Raw genomic sequence first — 19152 nt, 5'->3', positions numbered from 1 at the left:
GAGTTTCAGTTTCTAAGGCTGTGAAAGTCAAACGTGCAGCAGCCACAAACTGTCGCCGAAAGGAGGAGTTACTTCAGCAGCCCAGATGTTTCCCAGGCCTGTTCAAAATCAACTTTAAACAAACTGACACATAATTTCTTACATTTTCCTGACTATAAACCATACCTGTTAAATTTCTAACCATGATTCAGAAGTGGTGTTTATTTTGGTCAAGGTTTTTAAAAACCTTGTTTTATTGACAGGTGGGTAAGGCACGGGCCAAAATGCTGACTCGGATGTTCCCGAGGAAGTTGCCGTGGATTCCGTGAATCCAAGGGTTCAGTTACAGCTTGATTTTCCAGTAATTCACATTTTAAAAGAGACTATGTCCTAAAAAGTGTTTAAGTGGTATAATTATGTCAGCGTTTAGAAATACTGGTGAGTAAAAAGCATCAAGCTTACATTGGTGTGGTCACACACACCTCACAGTAAACAGAATAGGTTCATTCCCACCCTCGGGGGCTTTCGCAAGGCCTTTTGGGAATTAAGGAACGCGAGCTGCACTAGAAGCAAGCGCAACAGGAAGAAGGAATGCGGTACAGCAGAAAGTAAATTACAGCACTTAATCAAAAAATCTGAAATGAAATAAACTTTGCACGCACACTTAGGTCTTTGAAGGTAAGAGCTGAGTTTTCCTTAAAAATAGCCCGTCACTTACTGTAAGAGTTTTAATCTGTTTTACACCACCCAGCAGTTCACTGATTAGATGTCCAGGTGGCTCATGTTTCAGAGGCCAACCTCGAGTAATTCAGGACCAGAAAACAGCCGAGTGTAAACCCAAACCAATGTGTGCATCAGTGTGGTTTAGGTTGGATTTTATGTGAATATTAATGTGCCTATCGAGTACCTTTCCCCAGCCCTTAAAAAGTGTTTACCCAGAGCAACAACATTGCTTTTACATCACTCATAAAGCCGTGTCATTTACTGTACGCTGAAAGAGAGAGTGATGGTGAAAAAATATAGACTCCCCAGGCTTATGGGATTTAGAAATTGGAAACGGAGGCGTTTATGTCAACGCCTCGATCTGCTGTGACAGTCCACATACAGCTCTGTGTAGAACTTCTGTCGGATACACTAGCGTTTGACTGCTCCGTTTATGCTGATGGCAAATAAGCAAAGACTTTGGCGCTTTGAATCAAAACCCACTGCTGGCTACCTTAGCAGAAACAGCTTTAGTATCTATAGTGTTTCTGAAATCCCAGCACAGCTATAGGCTTTAAAAGAGGAATCCCAAGGCATTTGTGGATGTGGCTGATGGCTCATTAGCTCATCATTTGAAAAAGGAGATGGCTCGGAGTCTTTTATTTCCACACACTATGTACTGTACTGTGAACTTAGCAGGATCTAAACTTGTCTAATTTTGTCACAGATGCACATACAGAAAGTGTGTAATATCAAGCACAGTGTAGCTACATGTAGATCTGCTCTGGCTTCACTTGTTTCTGCAGTGTTACAGTTAACCACCTAAACAGTAGTTTTAGTGTGAATTTATAGGTTAAATCTCCCCACTGACCTCAGGAACAGGATATGAGTCATGGTACCGGTGAAATCACCCACTGTTGATTCAGGCTATGAGAGAGCTTTGTTCATAGTGATGTGGTGTTTGCGTGCATACTTGTGTGTGCTTGGCACCAGCTAGGGCCGTCTAATACTTGCCACATGGAGAACCATTTGTGTGCAGTTAGTTTTGAGTATATTTTTTTGGTTTTACATGCAGATTCATTTTCTGTTCAGCTTTTTTTTTTTTTTTTTATATACATAGATCATTGTTTCTCCTTTGTATCCCAGCTGTGTTTTTTAATTTTTAATCCTATTGTTTTTCTTTTCCTTATAAAGCAATTGGACCTCCACTCGTGTCCAAAGCCGATCGTCTTCATCCTCCACTCTTTCCTCTCTGCTAAGATCTCCCGCCTGGGTCTGGTAGCTTGACGGCATCTCCACAAACGGACATCTAAACTTCTTTGAAAGCAGAACTCCACCTTGTCTGTCCGCCTATCTGCAGCCTGCATGCAGTAAAATCACCTCAAACTCCTTCAGTCGGAAACCCGAGCTGAGCGAATGTAGCCTCAATCTGGGAATCAAACTCTGTATGGAGTCTCCAACTCTATGTTTAAGAAAGAAAAATTAAGAAAGAGATCAAAGTGAAAATGTGCTCTTAACAGACTTTCTGTCAGGGCTACATGGACTGAAATGTTGATTGAAGAAACACGGAGGAAAGTTCAGACTGGCCTGGATACAGAAGGATGACATAAGGACATGTGGAAAGGAGAATATCGGGCATTGCTGTCACGTTCGGATTTGGAAGGATTGTCCACGTGTAGCAGGCCTGGGATGAATTCACTTTCCATTCAATCAAAATACCAGGCAAACTGCCTTCCATTTACCAATTAAATAATTTATTTACCATTAGCTCTGAAAGGACATTCTGAATTTCACTTGTCATTTTTCTTCCACAAACACTTTCCACACTGTGGAAAAACTTTGCGCATTTGTCTTTATTAGCGTCCCCTGAGATGTCTCGCTAGCAGCGTCGGCATTCATCATCGGAGCTCGTCGCCACAGTCCGCGGCTCGGATTCCCACAGTGTGACAGCTCATTCTGATTCAAAATGTCACTGTATTCTTTTAACACACTGCACACAATAAGCGTCTGGTGGCCCAGTATTTGAGCTGACAGCGATCTGACAGTTAAATTAGCGTTACATGCATGGAGTTTTACGTTCAGGGCGTAGGGATGCGTTTGGTGAAATTATCCCTGATAGATCTACAGCTAAATAAGATATGTAGAGTATTTTGGAAAATCTATTTTGAGCAGATAATTTAAAGCAGCAGTTTAATCTTTTAGGTAAATATGCTCGTTGATGCTCTTGCTGAGAGATGACTGCTATAAGCACTTGCGACCACTTTATTAGGAACTACTAATGCATTTAAATCCAAAAGCTCTGCCAGAACTGAGACCTTTTATGAAGTCGCATTTTCAGTTTCTCTACCTTTTTGAGCCCTTCACGTGTGCCCGTGGGTTGGTACCTTTCAGTACAGTGCTGTCCAACGCACACCCGATGACCTCGCTCAGAAATATAAACTAAAAGTCAGAATGTGGAAACAGCATGACAAATTAAACCCCAAAGATAATGTTTAATGCATGAATTTGCACCAACCACAGGTTTCTTACCAATAACTAAATGTTTACTTTCTTCTGCCATCCTCTTCTTTATGTTAATAACTCAGTAAGTAGGATACCATTATTTGAGCCGTTTTCTTGGATTCAAGTGAGTCGTTTTTGCGTTATTTTTCTGAGTAGTATTCCAGCACAGCATGAACAGCTAGCCTGGCTCTGCCTTCCTTGTTTAATCTTTACTCTGCTAGTAAGTTGATGTTGTTATCTTTGGACAGAGTGAGGCTAACTTGGTCCAAAAATAAAGAATTTGCCTGAAAACAGTTAATCTTAAACTTACATAATAAAGTTTATTTGTAACCTCAACATCTGAGGGAAAAATATGTTTCCACAAAATGCCATTGGAGAAAATGTTACCAGTTGCTAAATGGACCTTATGGTAAAAGTGATTTAGTCTGAAAAGACTGCAGCTAAGAACTCGACTGACATGCAAACTCTGTAAAACAATAACTTGATGCTTTCACACAATAAACACATGATATGTGTTAATAAGTCAGCTCTAGAACCTTTGGACAGACCCAGTGTAGGTGCTTCCTCTTTTTACGCTAAGCTGTGGTCTGTGGCCTTATGTTTAAATGACTGAGTGAGCCTTCTCATTTAAATCTTTTTAACAAACTGAGTCAGCATACCTCTCATCATTTCAAACAATCTGACTAAGAGCATCCAGTCCGATCAGACGTGATGATGCTGCTTTGCTCCTTTCGTCTTAATTCCAGGGCCGACAATTTCCCAACACACCTCTTTCTTACAAACTGCAACCCGATCAGGAAAATACCTGCCATGTATAATTCTAGTGACTCTCAGTATTCGTATTGAAACTTAAAGTTTGCCCCAAACTTCCCATCACGTATTATTTGTCAAAAAAAGAAAAAACAAGTTGGCTATCATGGTCTTCAATCCTGCTTTAGTCCTGCAGCCGCCACGCAGCTCATTATTCTTTTAGATGTCATGCAGCAGATCAACTGTATGCCGCTCTGTCTCTGACAGGCTGGCTGCCGGCTCTTTTCTCGTGCCTTTAAACATCTGAAGAAAGTAAATATTTGAATTATAAAAGAAGTGAATCAGAGATCACAGGGTGAGCATGAAATAGTGTGACTTCTATGATGGCTGTTAAAAGTGTGGTATTTTTGTGTTTGCATTCTTTATATTATAAACACACTGAAATATTTCCAGTGGTCATTTACACACACACACACACACATACACACTGTGATTGTAATCCTACTACACTGTAGAAGAAATCTCTGTTGTACTGATAGTAAAAGAGACACTGTAACACCTCGATAATCCAGCACTTACTGATAATGCCAAACGGCGAGATGCTCTTTGACTAAAGGATGCTTTGATATGTAGAATACTCCGATGCCTTCGGCAGCTACTGTACTGTCACTCACAATGAAAAGCTTAGTTTTTAATTCAAACTGTGCACATAAATCATGTATTTAACAACAGCGACATGATGAGTTTGTTTTCATTGTCTTCCTTTGTGATTTACTCGTTGCTCATTAACGCTGAGGACCAATCAACACTACTGCCATGTTAAAATGTAAATTAAATCTGTTGATAATATTGGCTTTCAGTTCATTTTTATTTATGATGTTATGATGGAGCACTCGAATTGTCTCTTCCTTCAGCTTCGGGCTCAAGCTGAGCACAACCTGTAAATATTTTCTCTGCAGTGCAGCGAAAACCAAGTTTGACTTTAGCAGAGAGTTGGGATGAATAGCAGCGTGCTAAATTACAGTGTATTAGTGGCAGTGTTGGTCAAGTTACTTGAAAAAAGTAATCAGTTACTAATTACTGATTACTTCCCCCAAAAAGTAATCCCGTTACTTTACTGATTACTTATTTTCAAAAGTAATCAATTACTTAGTTACTTAGTTACTTAGTTACTTTTTAAAAACACGATTTACAACCTGAATAGGTGATAAAGCGATAGATCTTTCAGCCCAATTCTACTTTTTCTGCATAATTCATCATACAAAATGTAATCAAATGGAAAAGTCTCTTTTAAAACTTGTTTTATTAGTTTTAATCTTTAACTTTATGCATCAAGCAAAAATTAAATTATATGCAACATTCTCTGACTGGAAGAAATTTGTTTAACATTTAAACCTATTTTCTGCACATTCCAGCACATAAAATAAAATATTTTTTTGTGTTTACACTCACTCTTTCAAATAGATGCAAGTAAAACACAGCAGAAAATAAATAAAATCAAAGACTAGCGGTCCTGTTGCTCTATTTTCACCTGTAAAGCAGGACTGGGGTAGGCGGAGGAGGTTTACCCTGGTGCAGGTGTGCTGCAGCGGTCAGTGGAAGAATCATGAGTTTCTCTGTGAATTTCACATTACGTGTAGTACACTCGGTGCTTGCTTGGAAGTTTAGGGTTTTTTCGCTGTAAAAGAAGTTTTCTTCCACGCACAACGGACACTAATGTTTTTGTCACTTTTATGGAATCAAACTCAAAATAAGGTCAGTACTTCCACGCTTTAAACGCTGCATGCTACACTCTGTCCCGCACTCGATATATTGTCACGAACGTCGCACTCGCTTACGTCACTGTCATGAGACGTTCTCGCAAAAAATCACGGTTTTAGTAACGCAGTAACGCAGCGTTCCTACGTGAAAGTAACGGTAATCTAATTACCGTTTTTGCAATAGTAATCCTTACATTATTCGTTACTTGAAAAAGTAATCAGATTACAGTAACGCGTTACAAGTAACGCGTTACTGCCCATCTCTGATTAGTGGCAGATCAGCTTTACTTAGAAAGTGTTTTATTGGCTATTTCAGCAGATAGGATTCATGGAGCAGTTGAGTTGTGTGTTGCACTTAATACGGCCATAACTCTTGACACTGTTTACTTGAATCCTAGGTGATGAGGTAGCATCCTTTCTCTCTTCCTCCTCCACACACACACGCACGCAGCTGGACTGACACGTCGGTGTTTCCGAGGCTGATGTGACCTGAAACAAAGTAATAACTCTCAACATTGTTTACTAGCCGACATCCTTTGCCAGTAAATTTTCCCACCTCTCCAAAGCTCCTTGTGTTTATCTGCGTTCCCCTTCTGTTCGAGCCGATATTGAGCTCAGAAGTCAGACTCTCAGCAGGACACCAAACGTCTACAGATAGTAACGGTTGCATCATATGAAAGAAAATCACTTCTCCACAGGTCAGCTTTCCCACTGAGACGCGCACAAGGCTGTGTTTGTGGCAAGCTTAATACCTGAAAACGCACACAAACGGACCGTTTATGTTGAAATTTTGTGCACGCACCAAACCACAGAAACGTGAAGGCTTGCGTGTGCCCAGCCTTCTCGCGGAGGGAGAGTGAGAGAATGGACCGTATTGAGTGAAGCTTTCAGCTTTTCATTTTAAGGGCTTGGAAAAGTGCCAAATCAATTAGCAATCAGTCATAAACTGTGTGTCTGTTTGTGTGTGAGAGCTGCCCAAAGTTGTTTCTGTACACTCAGTGGCTACCTCTCTCAGCAGCATGCAAACGCATTCCGCTAAACTTGTTTTTTTTGTGTGTGTTTTTAATGCGTGTGTGGGTGGAGGGGGCGTGAAGGGGCTCTGAATGAATAGCTTTTCTCTTGGCTGAGCCTCTTGTTGCATTCCTCAACTGTGGCAGGTCCTCACAGGTCCTGCGTTCGCTTACGCGTGCGTGTTTGCATGTATTTGCATTTGGCTGCATGCAAGAGTGTAACCTGCAAATCTGCTGTATGTTTTGTGTGAGTTGGAATCAGAATTGCTGGCGGAACAGAACGGGGCATGTAGGATGAAGAAAAGAAGGCACGCAAAAGGCTAAAGTCAATAATCGACTTATACATTTATGAGGTGAAATCTCTGGATCTCTGGATTGAAACTTAAACTTTTATACGGGTCCTTACTTTAGTAACATAAAAGAAGTAGAGTCAGGCTGAATGGCATGTAATGCTGAAAAGTCATGGTCCAGAGGTACAGACTACGAATGGTGTGATCCAGACAGCAGAATACTTGAATAGACAGTATGTTTCGCTTCGATTCATGGGATGACCTGCAAGAGTTTTGTGTGTGTGTGTGTGTGTGTGTGTGATGGACAGGCCCCTTTCTATCATACACACACCCACTTGCACATTCTCTAACTGAACAAACTCAACTAAAATATTTTATTCTTATTTAACTACTATAGTAAAAAAAAGAACAACCCAAGTTTACAAGTGAAGGTACACTAAATCTGTCATGGTGGCTTCATGAATGTCACAGTGCAGTTTATACTTTGTTGCCTTTACTACAGCATGAGGCTCCAGACAGTCTGTGCCCTTGAATCACTATGCATTTAAGTTGCAGATAACACTTGAAGGTAACCACATTACATTATCACAATGTTAAGTTGATATGACAAATGTGTTTGCAAAGTAATCCTTGTTTACATTAACAGCATGCGTAATGCAAAATTAGCATTCATTTAAAGTCATTCAAATGTCATTGTAATATTTTCTCTTTTTTAAAGGTACAGTCAGGCATCTTTTTAGTTTATTTCATAGAAAATTATAATCTTTTACTTAGAAATATACAGTCATTAGTGTGTAATTATGTCTTTCAACAGATTAATGTGTTCTCATAAACAAAAAAAATGCAAAGTGAGCGGGTTTGTGGTTTGTGGAAGCCACCAAGTCGTCCCATCATCTTGAATACAGTGGTCGAGATGGAGATCGCTGGTCCACCTAATCATATTTTATGGGTGTGGCTATAGACCGGCCACATACGCGGTACGCTTTTACATGCCATGGCAAATTTTTATTTGTGAAATAAGGGAAAAACAAAAAACTTCTGTTGCTGAAAAATACGACAGAAAGGAACCTGTGACCAGCCTGATAGTTGATAAGACATTCAAGTAGTTCTCTGGTCTACATTAATTTTATAGAAAACAGAGGTGAGTCTGTTTTTTAAACAAGTCGTGATGACCTCATCATTATTATTATTATTATTATTATTATTAATAGACTCCAAAACTTTACTACTACTCTACTTTAAAAACACTTTTCCAGGTGTCCTATAAAACAGCTGGCAGGGCTGACTGTCGTTGCTGCTTTGTCTTTAGAAGCTCCCATAATAAGAGTCATCATGATTCAAAATTTCTAAAAGTTTAACAACTTAAAATTTTATGGAAAGTTTCTAACTGGTGATTGGTTTAGTGTTTGTGTGATGCTTCCCTTCAGGCCTCAGTACTGGATATCAATTGCTATCAAAACTTCAAACTATTTCTAAAAGCAAAGATAAAAAATTACAACGTAGATTAAGACATGATGCCACCATAAAACTTACTTGTGTATCTTTGTTTGTAGCACTTGTAATGCACCTCGTAAATCTGTGTCCTGACTATCTCATATGCACTGGGCAGAAGTCCTGAGTGCTCTAAAAAAATGTCTGATTTCTCCATATTTTAGTCATGTTCTCTCTGCAGCAATAAATACTTAATCATTCCAGGATTAAACAGGTGTAAAGTGGCTTTTGATTTAGGCTGAAGAATTGACTACGGTAGTATTTTACCAATTTTTTGTAAGCTATATGCAATAATGTCACAAAGGCTGTCAGGGGAAGGGGATGTATTGAACTGTTGAAGGTGATCCTCAAGTGCGACGTGAAGGATGGGATTGCGCTCAGTGGAATTCTCAATGCTTTCATTACTAAGAAGTACCTCAACAGGAGCTCCTATCTCACATCCTGATGAGTGTGTGTGTGTGTGATGAGTTATTGAGTCCCTAAGGACATTACTGCTTTGTACATTTGTCAGACTGCATTAGACAACAGTAATAGGGTCAAAATCACATCTGCTGGATGTTTATGTTTTTTTAAACCATATGCTGTTAAAATGCCCCAAATAAGTTTCTATATTTCCTTTAACCATAGCACTGGTGGATCATAGGTTTGTTGTCTCCAGGTTTACAAAAAGTAGGAGTTGTAATGCCATATCCAGAAAAGTGAAACTGCATCCATGTCCTAGAGCCAGATCTGAGAGGGGGACTGCTTGGGCTCGACCTGCACAGTTTACACCAGCAACAATATTGTTTTGCTGCTCCTTAGATCCACGATCCACAGGGACAGACATCGGTACTGGGTGCTGTGTGACCTTGATGCCAGAAAAGGCAGGAACCTGGTCACAGATCAATCTGAGGAATGTTGTATTTTAATGACCATAAAGTGAACAGCAACCCTTCTCTAATCAAAATCTTGACAATATAAGTTTTATTTCTTCTTACTTTCCCTGCTGGCTTTAAAATATCATTTTTCGGGCTAGTTTCCTACTAAAGTTATATCAGAACTGATAACTCAAGGACTCTGAATCTGGTTACTGATGTGCTTTAAATGAGGCAGTGCAAGAATGGCTGTGAGACAAAAGAACACTTTGTAGGCATTTGCAAGAGAAGAAAAACTGGGTCATCTCCTCACCCTCTCCCTATTATTATCTGTAAATAGACCAGAGGAGGATGAGTAACCTTCTCAACAACATGCACATCCTGTCCACAAACACAGGAAACCATACCGTCTGTCAGCATCAGACAGATAGAGAGCATGTTTGTGAGGTAATGCTGCTGTGACCCTCTCTCTTAAGGAGGGCTCTTCTTCAAGGTCTGCTACTGCAAAAACATCCGCCTCCATGTAACCTATACACATGCACGCCCTCAACTCATGAAACTATGTACTCCCACTGACTGTACACAACCTTTCACTGTTTTTGGCAGCAAAGGAGAGACACTCCATCTACCCGCCCCCTTTCTCTCCAAGTTCAAATATGATACGCAGTGCAAAGTGCCAGTCTCTGGGAACGTGATGACAAACAAAAAAGGATGTGGGGTGATGAAGGGATGCACGTGAGTGAGACAAAGTAGTGTTTCAGGATGCCACAGCCAAGTGCCCCAGAATGCACACTATCTCTATCGCATGCAAACACACACACACACACACACACACACACACACACACACACACACACACACACACACACACACACACACACACACACACACACACACTGGACGCTCTGTGTTCTCCTCTGTACCATAAACCTGCACAGAAGCACAGGATAAGTGTGTACTTTGCTTTCTTGAGCACTCCAATGGATCCCAAAGGTACAGCACGCTGTCACAAAAATAGAACCAACGGGGGTTTGATGCAGTGATAATCCCGTCTACTTCAAACTACACGTAAACATTGTGTTGTGTCATTATATCATTTTATTCCCAGAGGGCTACTTCAGCTGAACCTGTGCTTGTAACAAGATATCCTGTGGACAATCAGGGAACTCAATGATGCACGGGGTGCATGCAAAATCCATGCCAACGACCCAGAGGAGGCATGCCCAGCTCTATTTTGCTCATTTGTCAGTATTATAGTCAAAATGTGTATGTTAACAAGAGGAAGGGGTGCAGGCTCTATAAAAGATAGGGGGGGAAAAAAACATTTGAGCTGAGGCACAGAGCAAACACAGGTACACCTGCAGGCAGAACATTAAAAAGCAAATCATTAAACTCTTTTTGTGACAAAGACAAGACTGAGTGCAGTAATATTTGTCAAAAAAGAGGCTTTGGGAGCAGTTCCTAATCTGGAAATATATATAACTGCTGTGCTTTAAAGCAGCACCAGTGAATATCTTCATATCAGCAATGTAATTAAATCATGATGTGTAATGTAAGTGTTTTGTGTTACAGATACAGAGACTTTGGAGCTAGATATTTTCTTCAGGAGACGAACCTAAAAGAAATGCAGATGCTAGTGCACGTCAGCCAAATGCGTGAATATGCAACTATTCGCTAATGGTTTTGCAATATCATCTTTTCCAGGCTTTTTTTTTTTTTTTTTTTTTTAAACATTCATAAAGACTTTTTTCTTTTTTTTTTTAAACAGCATCCTACTCCAGCAGGACAATACACTTAGGAAAAAAAAAAGAAAAAAAAACAAGGGGGAGGGGGTGAGTGAACCAAAGCACAGACTCAAAACAAGAGGACACTTTCAGAGGTCTTGTGGAGTCCATGCCCCAGTGCGTCAGGGCTCTTTTGTTAAAACAACACATTATTAGGGAGGCGACTTTGATGTTGACGCTTATTGGTGTAAACTGATCGCAGTGACAGACCAACAGCAGCAACAATCCCATTGAAATTTAACCAGAAAATTCACAGTATAAAAACTACATTAAATATTTAGAAATACACTTCTGGCTGTAGAATAATGGAGCCGCAATTCATAAGGTCAAAGACGGTCATTCTTAAATTAAACCTCCTTGACCCTCCTCCCTTTTCTTGACGATTTCAGACTTGTTTTCCTTTTAACATAGTCTGTGGCCTTTACTAATGATGATGATAATCCTGCTGAGATAGAAACTGAAAAACTGAGACATAAAACTTGTTTTATGTTTTTTTTAAGTTTCGCCTGATAAAAGGTGCCTGATTGGTTTTAGTCTCAGCGAACATCAATCGGACTCTTCTGAAGGCCTCTTTCATTAGACCCATCAGTCAGACACCTACTTCTCATCTTGAATACAGAGCAGGTTTTAGTGATGTTTATCGAATGTCAAATAATTCATATTCTAAAGACGATTAAGCAAAAGAGATGTCTTTCAGCTTTTTCTTCCAGCTTGCTCCCTTTAACTTCACCACAGGAGATCATCTGTTCCATCTAAGCTGATCCTCTGCATATCCTCCTTCACTACATCCATGAATCTTGCTCTTTCCTACCAGTGCTGCACGTGTCCAAACTATTTCAACATCTCTTACTTTGCTCAACCTGAGCTGTCGCCCTGAGGCACTCATTTTTTATCTTATCCATTCTGGTCACTTCCAATGAAAATTGAAATAGCATATGTCTACAAACCATCATAGCAGGTCTCACTAACACCTTATAAACCTTCCCTTTCACTCTTGTGACTATCCTTCTGTCACAAATCAACTGACACTCATCTTCACCTGCTCCACCCTGCCTGCACTCTCTTCTTCACCTCACTAATGGACTATCTGTAGGAAGAATGATGCCAGTAACTTAAACTCATGTACCCTCACTACCTCTACTCTTTGCATCCTCACTGTCACATACATGTATTGTGTCTTGCTTCTACTGGCTTTCATTCCTCATCTCTCCAGAGCATACCTCCACAACTCCAGGCTTTCTTTCACCTTCCCCCTACTCTCACTACAGGTCATAATGTCGTCTACAAACATCACAGTCCACAGAGAATCTTGGCTGACCCCACCTGTCAACCTGTCCATCACCACTACAAATTAGAAGGGGCTCAGAGCTAATCCCAGATGTATTCCCACCACCATCTTGACCCACCTGTCACTCCTACCACTGTCTTCATACATATACAGTACCATAGTTCCTCTCTTGGCACGTTATCATACGCTTTCTCTAGATCCACACAGAGTGGAGTGCAGCTCCTTCTGACCTCTGTATTCTCCATCAACACTGTCAAAGCAAACATCACATCTGTAGATCTCTCTTAGTATGAAACCATACTGCTCTATCCTTAACCATACTAACCTACTGCACATCGTCTCTAGCTCAATCTCTTTGTATAGTCAATCCATTCAAGTTCTTTTCTCCTTCCTTAGAGTCCAGCCTCACATACAACTCACAACAAGCCTTTTCCGTTGCCTTTACTGCCTCACTTTATTCCTGCCTACTTTCTTCAATTCTCTGACTATCCCACTTTTTCTCTGTCAAGCGCATCCTTTAAAAATAGACGTCTTTCAGCCGTCTGTCATTTATAGCATTAAGATGTCTGGTCATGGTCGGTCTACTCCAGTACTGTTTTGGTACAGATTATGTCTGGCTGTGCAGAGTGGACACAATCAAGATTGTAATTTCAGCTAATGGCACCTCGCTTCCATCAAGTCTCATAAAACATCTGGTGAAATGCATTTTTAAATTGCTGTTTTTGCCAGGGAAATGAGCGCTGTCACACACTGATGCACCCATTTAAAATCAGCCACCTACTTCTACTGACACACAAACACTGTGACTGTCACTGTGGCCTTTTATGGTCTCTTCTTCACTAATTACTGCTCTATAAAATGTACAAGTCAAGCCATGTCAGCCGGTTTCTCTTGCGACCCGTTTTCTTTCACATAACAGTTCAGCTACAGGTACAGAGAATCATTCCTCACTTGGGTGATTTTCATGCAGGTCAAACAAATCCTTCTGTCGCAGTGTAGAAGTTTATAAAGTTTACCAGGTACTGTGCAACAGCACACTCGAAGCAGGACTCCAAAATTGGCAGCCATATTGATGTGCATTCAGTGATTTATTTGTGCCATTATTTTGAAGCATTATCTAAAATAACTACAGAATTACCAGCCAAACCTGATTAAAAAAAAATATAACTCGCCCATAAATTTCAGTTTTCTGATTTTCTTAATATCTCAGGTTTTTCAGCTGAGCCAACAGGGTATTTGATGTAAAAAGGCGTGTCAAAAACATTGTAAAGGAACTCAGTCTTTCACCCTCCTAGCATTCAACAACCATGAAGCAGCAGCTCAGTTTTTCTAGCTATAGGGTTTAGAGGTGCAGACCAAAACTTCAAATCATCTCCTATAAACCAAACTTCCATGCCAACGTAACCCTACCCAGAAACAAAACCACAGATCCACTGCACTGTGTGTAATTTACAGTCACATGTTTTTTATGTTGAATTACTTTTTTATTATTCTCACAGCATGGGCGTAACTTTGTGCTGAACATTGGGGGGGTCAAGATCTCTGTCTAAATAAATAAATAAATCTGGGTAAATTACCAGATGATTAAACATGCAACTATTCTGCTGGTAATAACTGAAATGAGTAAAGAAAATCAACAGCCTATTTATGCAAGATAATTCATAATTTTATTGGGGAAGTTATATTGGCTGGGTCTGATTATTGGGGGGGTCATAACCCCCCTAACCCCCCTGGAAATTACGCCCCTGTTTCACAGTACTTCATAGTATTTCAACATTTACTGCTTTCACATGATTTAAGACGGTAAGTAGTAACCAAGTGCACTTCATTAGTCATCAGCAAGTGGGAACACTTTTATAAAGGCAGAAGTTTTGGCCATTTGCTGTTCTGGAGCAGTCAGATGTTTGTGTTAACACAATGCCACAATCTTCCCAGGAGTGGCCGTCCAAGCAAATTCACCCCAAGGTCAAACCATGTAATGCTCAGAGAAACTACAAAAAGCTCAAGAGCCACTCAAACTCTAGACACCTCTGTTAGCATGGTAAATGTTACAGTTCATGATGCCACAATTAGTGAAAGGCTGAAGAAGTACGATTTGTTTGGAAGGGTTACCAGAAGAAAGTATTTGTTCTCTAAACAGAACAATGCAGCACAGCTTAAGTTTGCAGAATTGCATCTGACCACAAGACTTTTGGAAAAATGTCCTTGCAACAGACACGACCAAAGGGGAGATGTTCAGCCATAATGCACAGCACATATGGTAAAAAATAAATAACATATCATACCAAGTGTCAGCATGGTGGTGGAGGGGTGATGGCTTGGGCTTGCTTTGCAGCCACAGTACCTGGGCACCTTGCAGTCATTATTATATGGAAAAGTTCATGACAGATCATTCACTGATTCATTCAATGATGTGACAGAAAAAAGAAAGAATGAATCAAGTTGTTGCAATGGCCAGTCAAAGTCCAGACATCAACCTGACTGAAATGCTGCGTCGTGACCTTAAGCGAGCTGTGCATAAACAAATGCTTGCAAACCTCAATGAACTGTGAGAGTTTATCAAGTTATTGCTGATAAAGGTGGGTCTACAAGCTATTCAATCACTGGAAAAACTGTTCTTTTCACAGCAAGCTAAGGTCACTTACACATTCATCACAGGATATTTTTTAATTTAAACAAAAGCAAAGGAAGTATTTTGTGCTGATTATTTTGTTGAAAAGATGGATTATCATAGACTTGCCTATTAGGAAATTGGTGCTGGGTGTTGGGTCAGATTTAGCTCATAATTTGCAACATTTCACTTGCACATTAACAGTGGAGGGCCAAAATAATTTATACTGCAGGTTATTTTAATATTACACCATTTACAAGTAACCAGACCTCTCATCCCTCTTTTTCCATAAATCTGCTTCAGCCTATTTTTTCACATCTTTCTTCTTTACTTTCACTTTGAAGTTCCTGGAACGAGAACATCCCATGGCCATTAAAAATATTTATTTTATATGTTGCAACAACAGATGGCCAACTCATTTAATCTTTGCTACCCTCATTTAATGTTCCCACAGAACAAGCCTGTAAATCATTTATAGTCCCAAAATCAAAACCAAGACCACAGCAATACATTAGATGTTGAAGATATAATATCTGGCAGTGGAGTTTTTGCTTCAGAGAAATTCAGTTTTGTTTCTGTCCTCTTTGAAAAATATCTGACATCATCTTGTGGCATAAATATGTACAAGAGAACAGGTTTTGGTCTTCATACTGGGAGTCTAGGCCAAGCTTCCCTTATCACTTAATCCCAAGGACTAACGATAAGAGTCAGTATTTAATGCCTCGTTCTCTGCACAGCTACAAAGTATTTTCCTTTTCTGGTCATTTTTCCTCCACACAGCTTGTGTGACGCAGATGTAGGAGGGATGGCGTAAACTGTTATCTTTTTTTTTCTTGATCCACGCACAACTAGTACATGTAGATAATACAAATGTATCATCTACATGTACTAGTTGATACTCGTAGTCCTCATACATACTGATGGTCCCACACTCATTCTGTTCCCACAAACATATGCACAGAATATCTCATTGATATGAAACTCAGTGCACTGGTGTTGATAGGGTACCAGGTGGTGCTGAAATAAGTGCTACTTGACTGCATTTTTCTGTTGAATTATGGCAATGATAGCATTGTCTCAGGCTCACCACCGTTTCTCACAGTACTGTCTGTTTAATCATTTTCAATCAGTCTTCCAGGCAGTGGATTGTGGGTCAGTTAAAACTGGAAAAATGTAGTCCTGAAAAAGAAATCTTTACAGGACTGCAAATAACTCATAAATCTGTAGCTTGTAGAACCACCTTCAGCAGCAATAACTTGAAGTAATCACTTTCTGTATGAGATCTGTATGTATCAGATCACTGTGGAAGAATTTTTAACCAAATTATTTTCTTTATATCAATAATTTAGTTCATTGAGGTTTGGATCATTGCGACACCTTGATTTTTCTCTTTCAGCCATTCTGTTATAACATTGTCCTGTTGCATGATCCAATTTCAGCCAAGCTTCAGCTGTCAGACAGGTGACCCCACCTGATATCGTGGTCGACTCAATAACTGCAAAGTGCTCAGGTCCTTTGGCTCCAAAACTAGCCCAAATTATGATGATTTGGTACTGATATGCTATTTGCTTTTCACCAGAGTGCCTCTGAGTCCAAACAACTTGATCAAATTATTTCTGTAACAGTACATGAGCCTTCCACACCATATTTGGCCTAGCAGGAGTCTGCTTCTCGTGCACAGTAATAAAACTGTGTTTAGTCATCTTGATCCACCAGATAAAGTAATACCCAGACAAAAATCATCACAGAAAAAGCTGTTTTGCATGTTAAGTTGGGAATCAGAAACCTGCGGTCAGCTTCTCTTTGGGGGGAAAAAGTAATTGTGGTACCAGTTGTGAAAAGCTGGCTGTGAATAGTTTTCTTTATAAGGATGGTGAAATTGTAGCAGTATTTTCCTGATGTGTTTGAAATCAAACCAAACCAGTACAAGCTGGACTGTCAGTTATAATTAGCACAGCATATTTTGCTGCACTGCTGTTGGTTTTGTTTTCGTCATCTGCACAACAGCTACCATCCAGAATGGGACATCACCATCATCATCATCATCATCATCTTTGTAGAAGACAACGCAAACTGCAAAGCTTAGTGTTTAGTTTTCACACAGACACAGTGTCTTGCCTGGGGGTTAAAGTGCTCCCAAAATACGATCAAATGCATTTATTAACATTATAAACAGGAAAATACAAAACAAAAAATGTGTACATTCATAAAGGCAAATTAACAACTTAACAACAACTGTAATTTAGAACAAAAAAAGCAGTGGTGCTTAGAAAACTGCTACAGAGAAAAGACATCTTCATCCTGAAGCCAGCATCCAAAGCCCTTGAGGCTTCTCGGCAAATGCAGGAGGAGCAGAGTGTATGTGTATGTAGATATGAGTGTTTTTCTGTTCTTGGCTCTGGAGCAGCAGGAGTATATGAGGGTGGATGAGCACAAAACCAGGCACAAACAAAAGCTTAAAACGACAGGCTGCTATAGGGGATCCTGAAAAATGAAGGAAAACCAAATTAAATAAAGGATTAAGTTGATTAAAACAGACTTAATGTAACAATTAGAGAACCAATTTGGAAAGGCTTAGAAAGTCCAAATGTTCTCATGAATGTTTAAAAAAAAAAGACACCACAGAAAATGGACTTTTTGAGCCAAATTCTTCTAACCAACCTGATTTATTATCATCTTTATTGTTTTGAGGTCTTCTCCAATACCCAGTCAATGACCTGCAACAGAAAAATGTGATTATAAACGTGTGACTAGCAAAACTAAACCAGAGAGACACTAATGTTTGTAGCATTACCTGCTTAACATTGCTGCTTGCTGCCTTCCTCATCTCATCATGCAGACCCCGAGATGTCTTCAGATCCTGGGAACAAGCATCAACAAAACTCAGATAATTTCCAGCTGGTACTGCATGGTGGATTAAAAACTGTATTTTTCTGAGTTCATAATACCATTATTATGACAAAATCTCCAACACCACTGGCTGAAATGTAGCCTCAAACCATGACAGAGCCTTCTCTGTGCTGTAAACACTCACTGTTGGATCTCTCTCCTGACCTCCTCTGAACATATTTGTTGACGAATTGACCCAAAATGTCTAGTTTGGATTCCTCACTCTGTAAAACCTGTTGCCACTGATTTTCAGTCCAGTTCTTGTGTGATTTGGAATACCTCAGCCTTTTCTCCCTTTTTCCCTTTGTTATGAATGGCTTTCTTGACAGGCAGCCTTCCACTGAGACCATTTCTGATGAGGCTTCAGTGAACAGTAGACGGATCAAATGAAGGGCCAGATGCATCTGTTAGGTCTTTGCTGGATTCGTTTCCTGTTTCTTAATGAGATGTCTTGGAGAACCTGTTTTTAGGTCTCTTCTTTTGTCCTCCACTTCCTCAGTTTCCTCAGTTTTTTTAAGGACAAACAGTAAGACATGTTGAGATATGCCATATTTTCAGCCAATAGCTCTTTAGGAATCAGCTTGTTAGTGCAAAAATAATATTTTATGCCTGTCAAACTGCTCTCTTTGGCATTTTTCTCTTTTTTTAGATTTGAGTAAAGAAATGGGAACACATTACGTGTTTGTGACAGGCTGCTAGTAACAAAGTATTTAAAAATACAATTTAAAATTGGTTCTTTGTCAAGTTTTCTGTTATATGTAGACAACACTTGTTCATCCATGAAGTCAGGGGATTTTTTTAACGCTTTAATGATTCATAGGTCAGCGTGAAGTGGCTTAACAAACAAAAAAAATCACTCTGAAAATTGTCAGAAAGGACTGGACTGAAAGTGAGTGAAAAAGCAGCCAAATGGCCAAAGAAAACCTTTGAAAGCCTGGAGAATTATTGCTTTAAGAAAAACTGGCTCACTGGAAGCAAAATATAAAGAAATGAGGGGTAGCTCAAGACTTTTACACAGCACTGTAAACTTAGGTTCCCTGTAGTGCCGAACAAAAAGGCAGAAAATCTTGAAATTAACATCGATTTATAGCTATTTAAGTAAAGGATCTGAGTACACTGTGAAACAAAAGCAGATGAATAAGAAACACAAGGAAGAACAAAGAAATTGAAAAGTGAGTAGTGGGAAAAAAAGGCTTTCTAAAGGTTCCAGTTACTGGCATAATTTGTAAGAAGGATACAAAA

At 39.7% G+C, this 19152-nt stretch overlaps 2 protein-coding genes across 3 annotated transcripts in view; one reads left to right on the top strand and one right to left on the bottom strand.

The window, feature by feature from the left end:
• Positions 1-4782, top strand: part of sntb1 (syntrophin, basic 1) — a 38110-nt gene extending 33328 nt beyond the window's left edge. The window contains exon 8 of the mRNA XM_031751905.2: positions 1876-4782. Within this exon, the coding sequence (XP_031607765.1) occupies positions 1876-1968 (93 nt within the window). The 3' untranslated portion in view covers positions 1969-4782. The remainder of the gene's footprint in view (positions 1-1875) is intronic.
• A 12611-nt stretch (positions 4783-17393) lies between these two features.
• LOC116329818 (MDM2 binding protein) overlaps positions 17394-19152 on the bottom strand; it is a 34425-nt gene continuing 32666 nt past the window's right edge. For both annotated transcript variants that reach the window (XM_031751917.2, XM_031751926.2), the window contains exons 22-24: positions 17816-17881; positions 17683-17738; positions 17394-17505 (exon numbers count right to left, since the gene is read on the bottom strand). In XM_031751917.2, coding sequence (XP_031607777.1) covers positions 17700-17738; positions 17816-17881 — 105 coding nt within the window. In that variant the 3' untranslated portion in view covers positions 17394-17505; positions 17683-17699. The remainder of the gene's footprint in view (positions 17506-17682; positions 17739-17815; positions 17882-19152) is intronic.

Source organism: Oreochromis aureus, linkage group 11, assembly GCF_013358895.1.
Source record: "Oreochromis aureus strain Israel breed Guangdong linkage group 11, ZZ_aureus, whole genome shotgun sequence".
NCBI lineage: Eukaryota > Metazoa > Chordata > Actinopteri > Cichliformes > Cichlidae > Oreochromis > Oreochromis aureus.
Note: the sequence above shows the minus strand (reverse complement) of the source record. Positions and strands in the feature narration are given on the sequence as shown.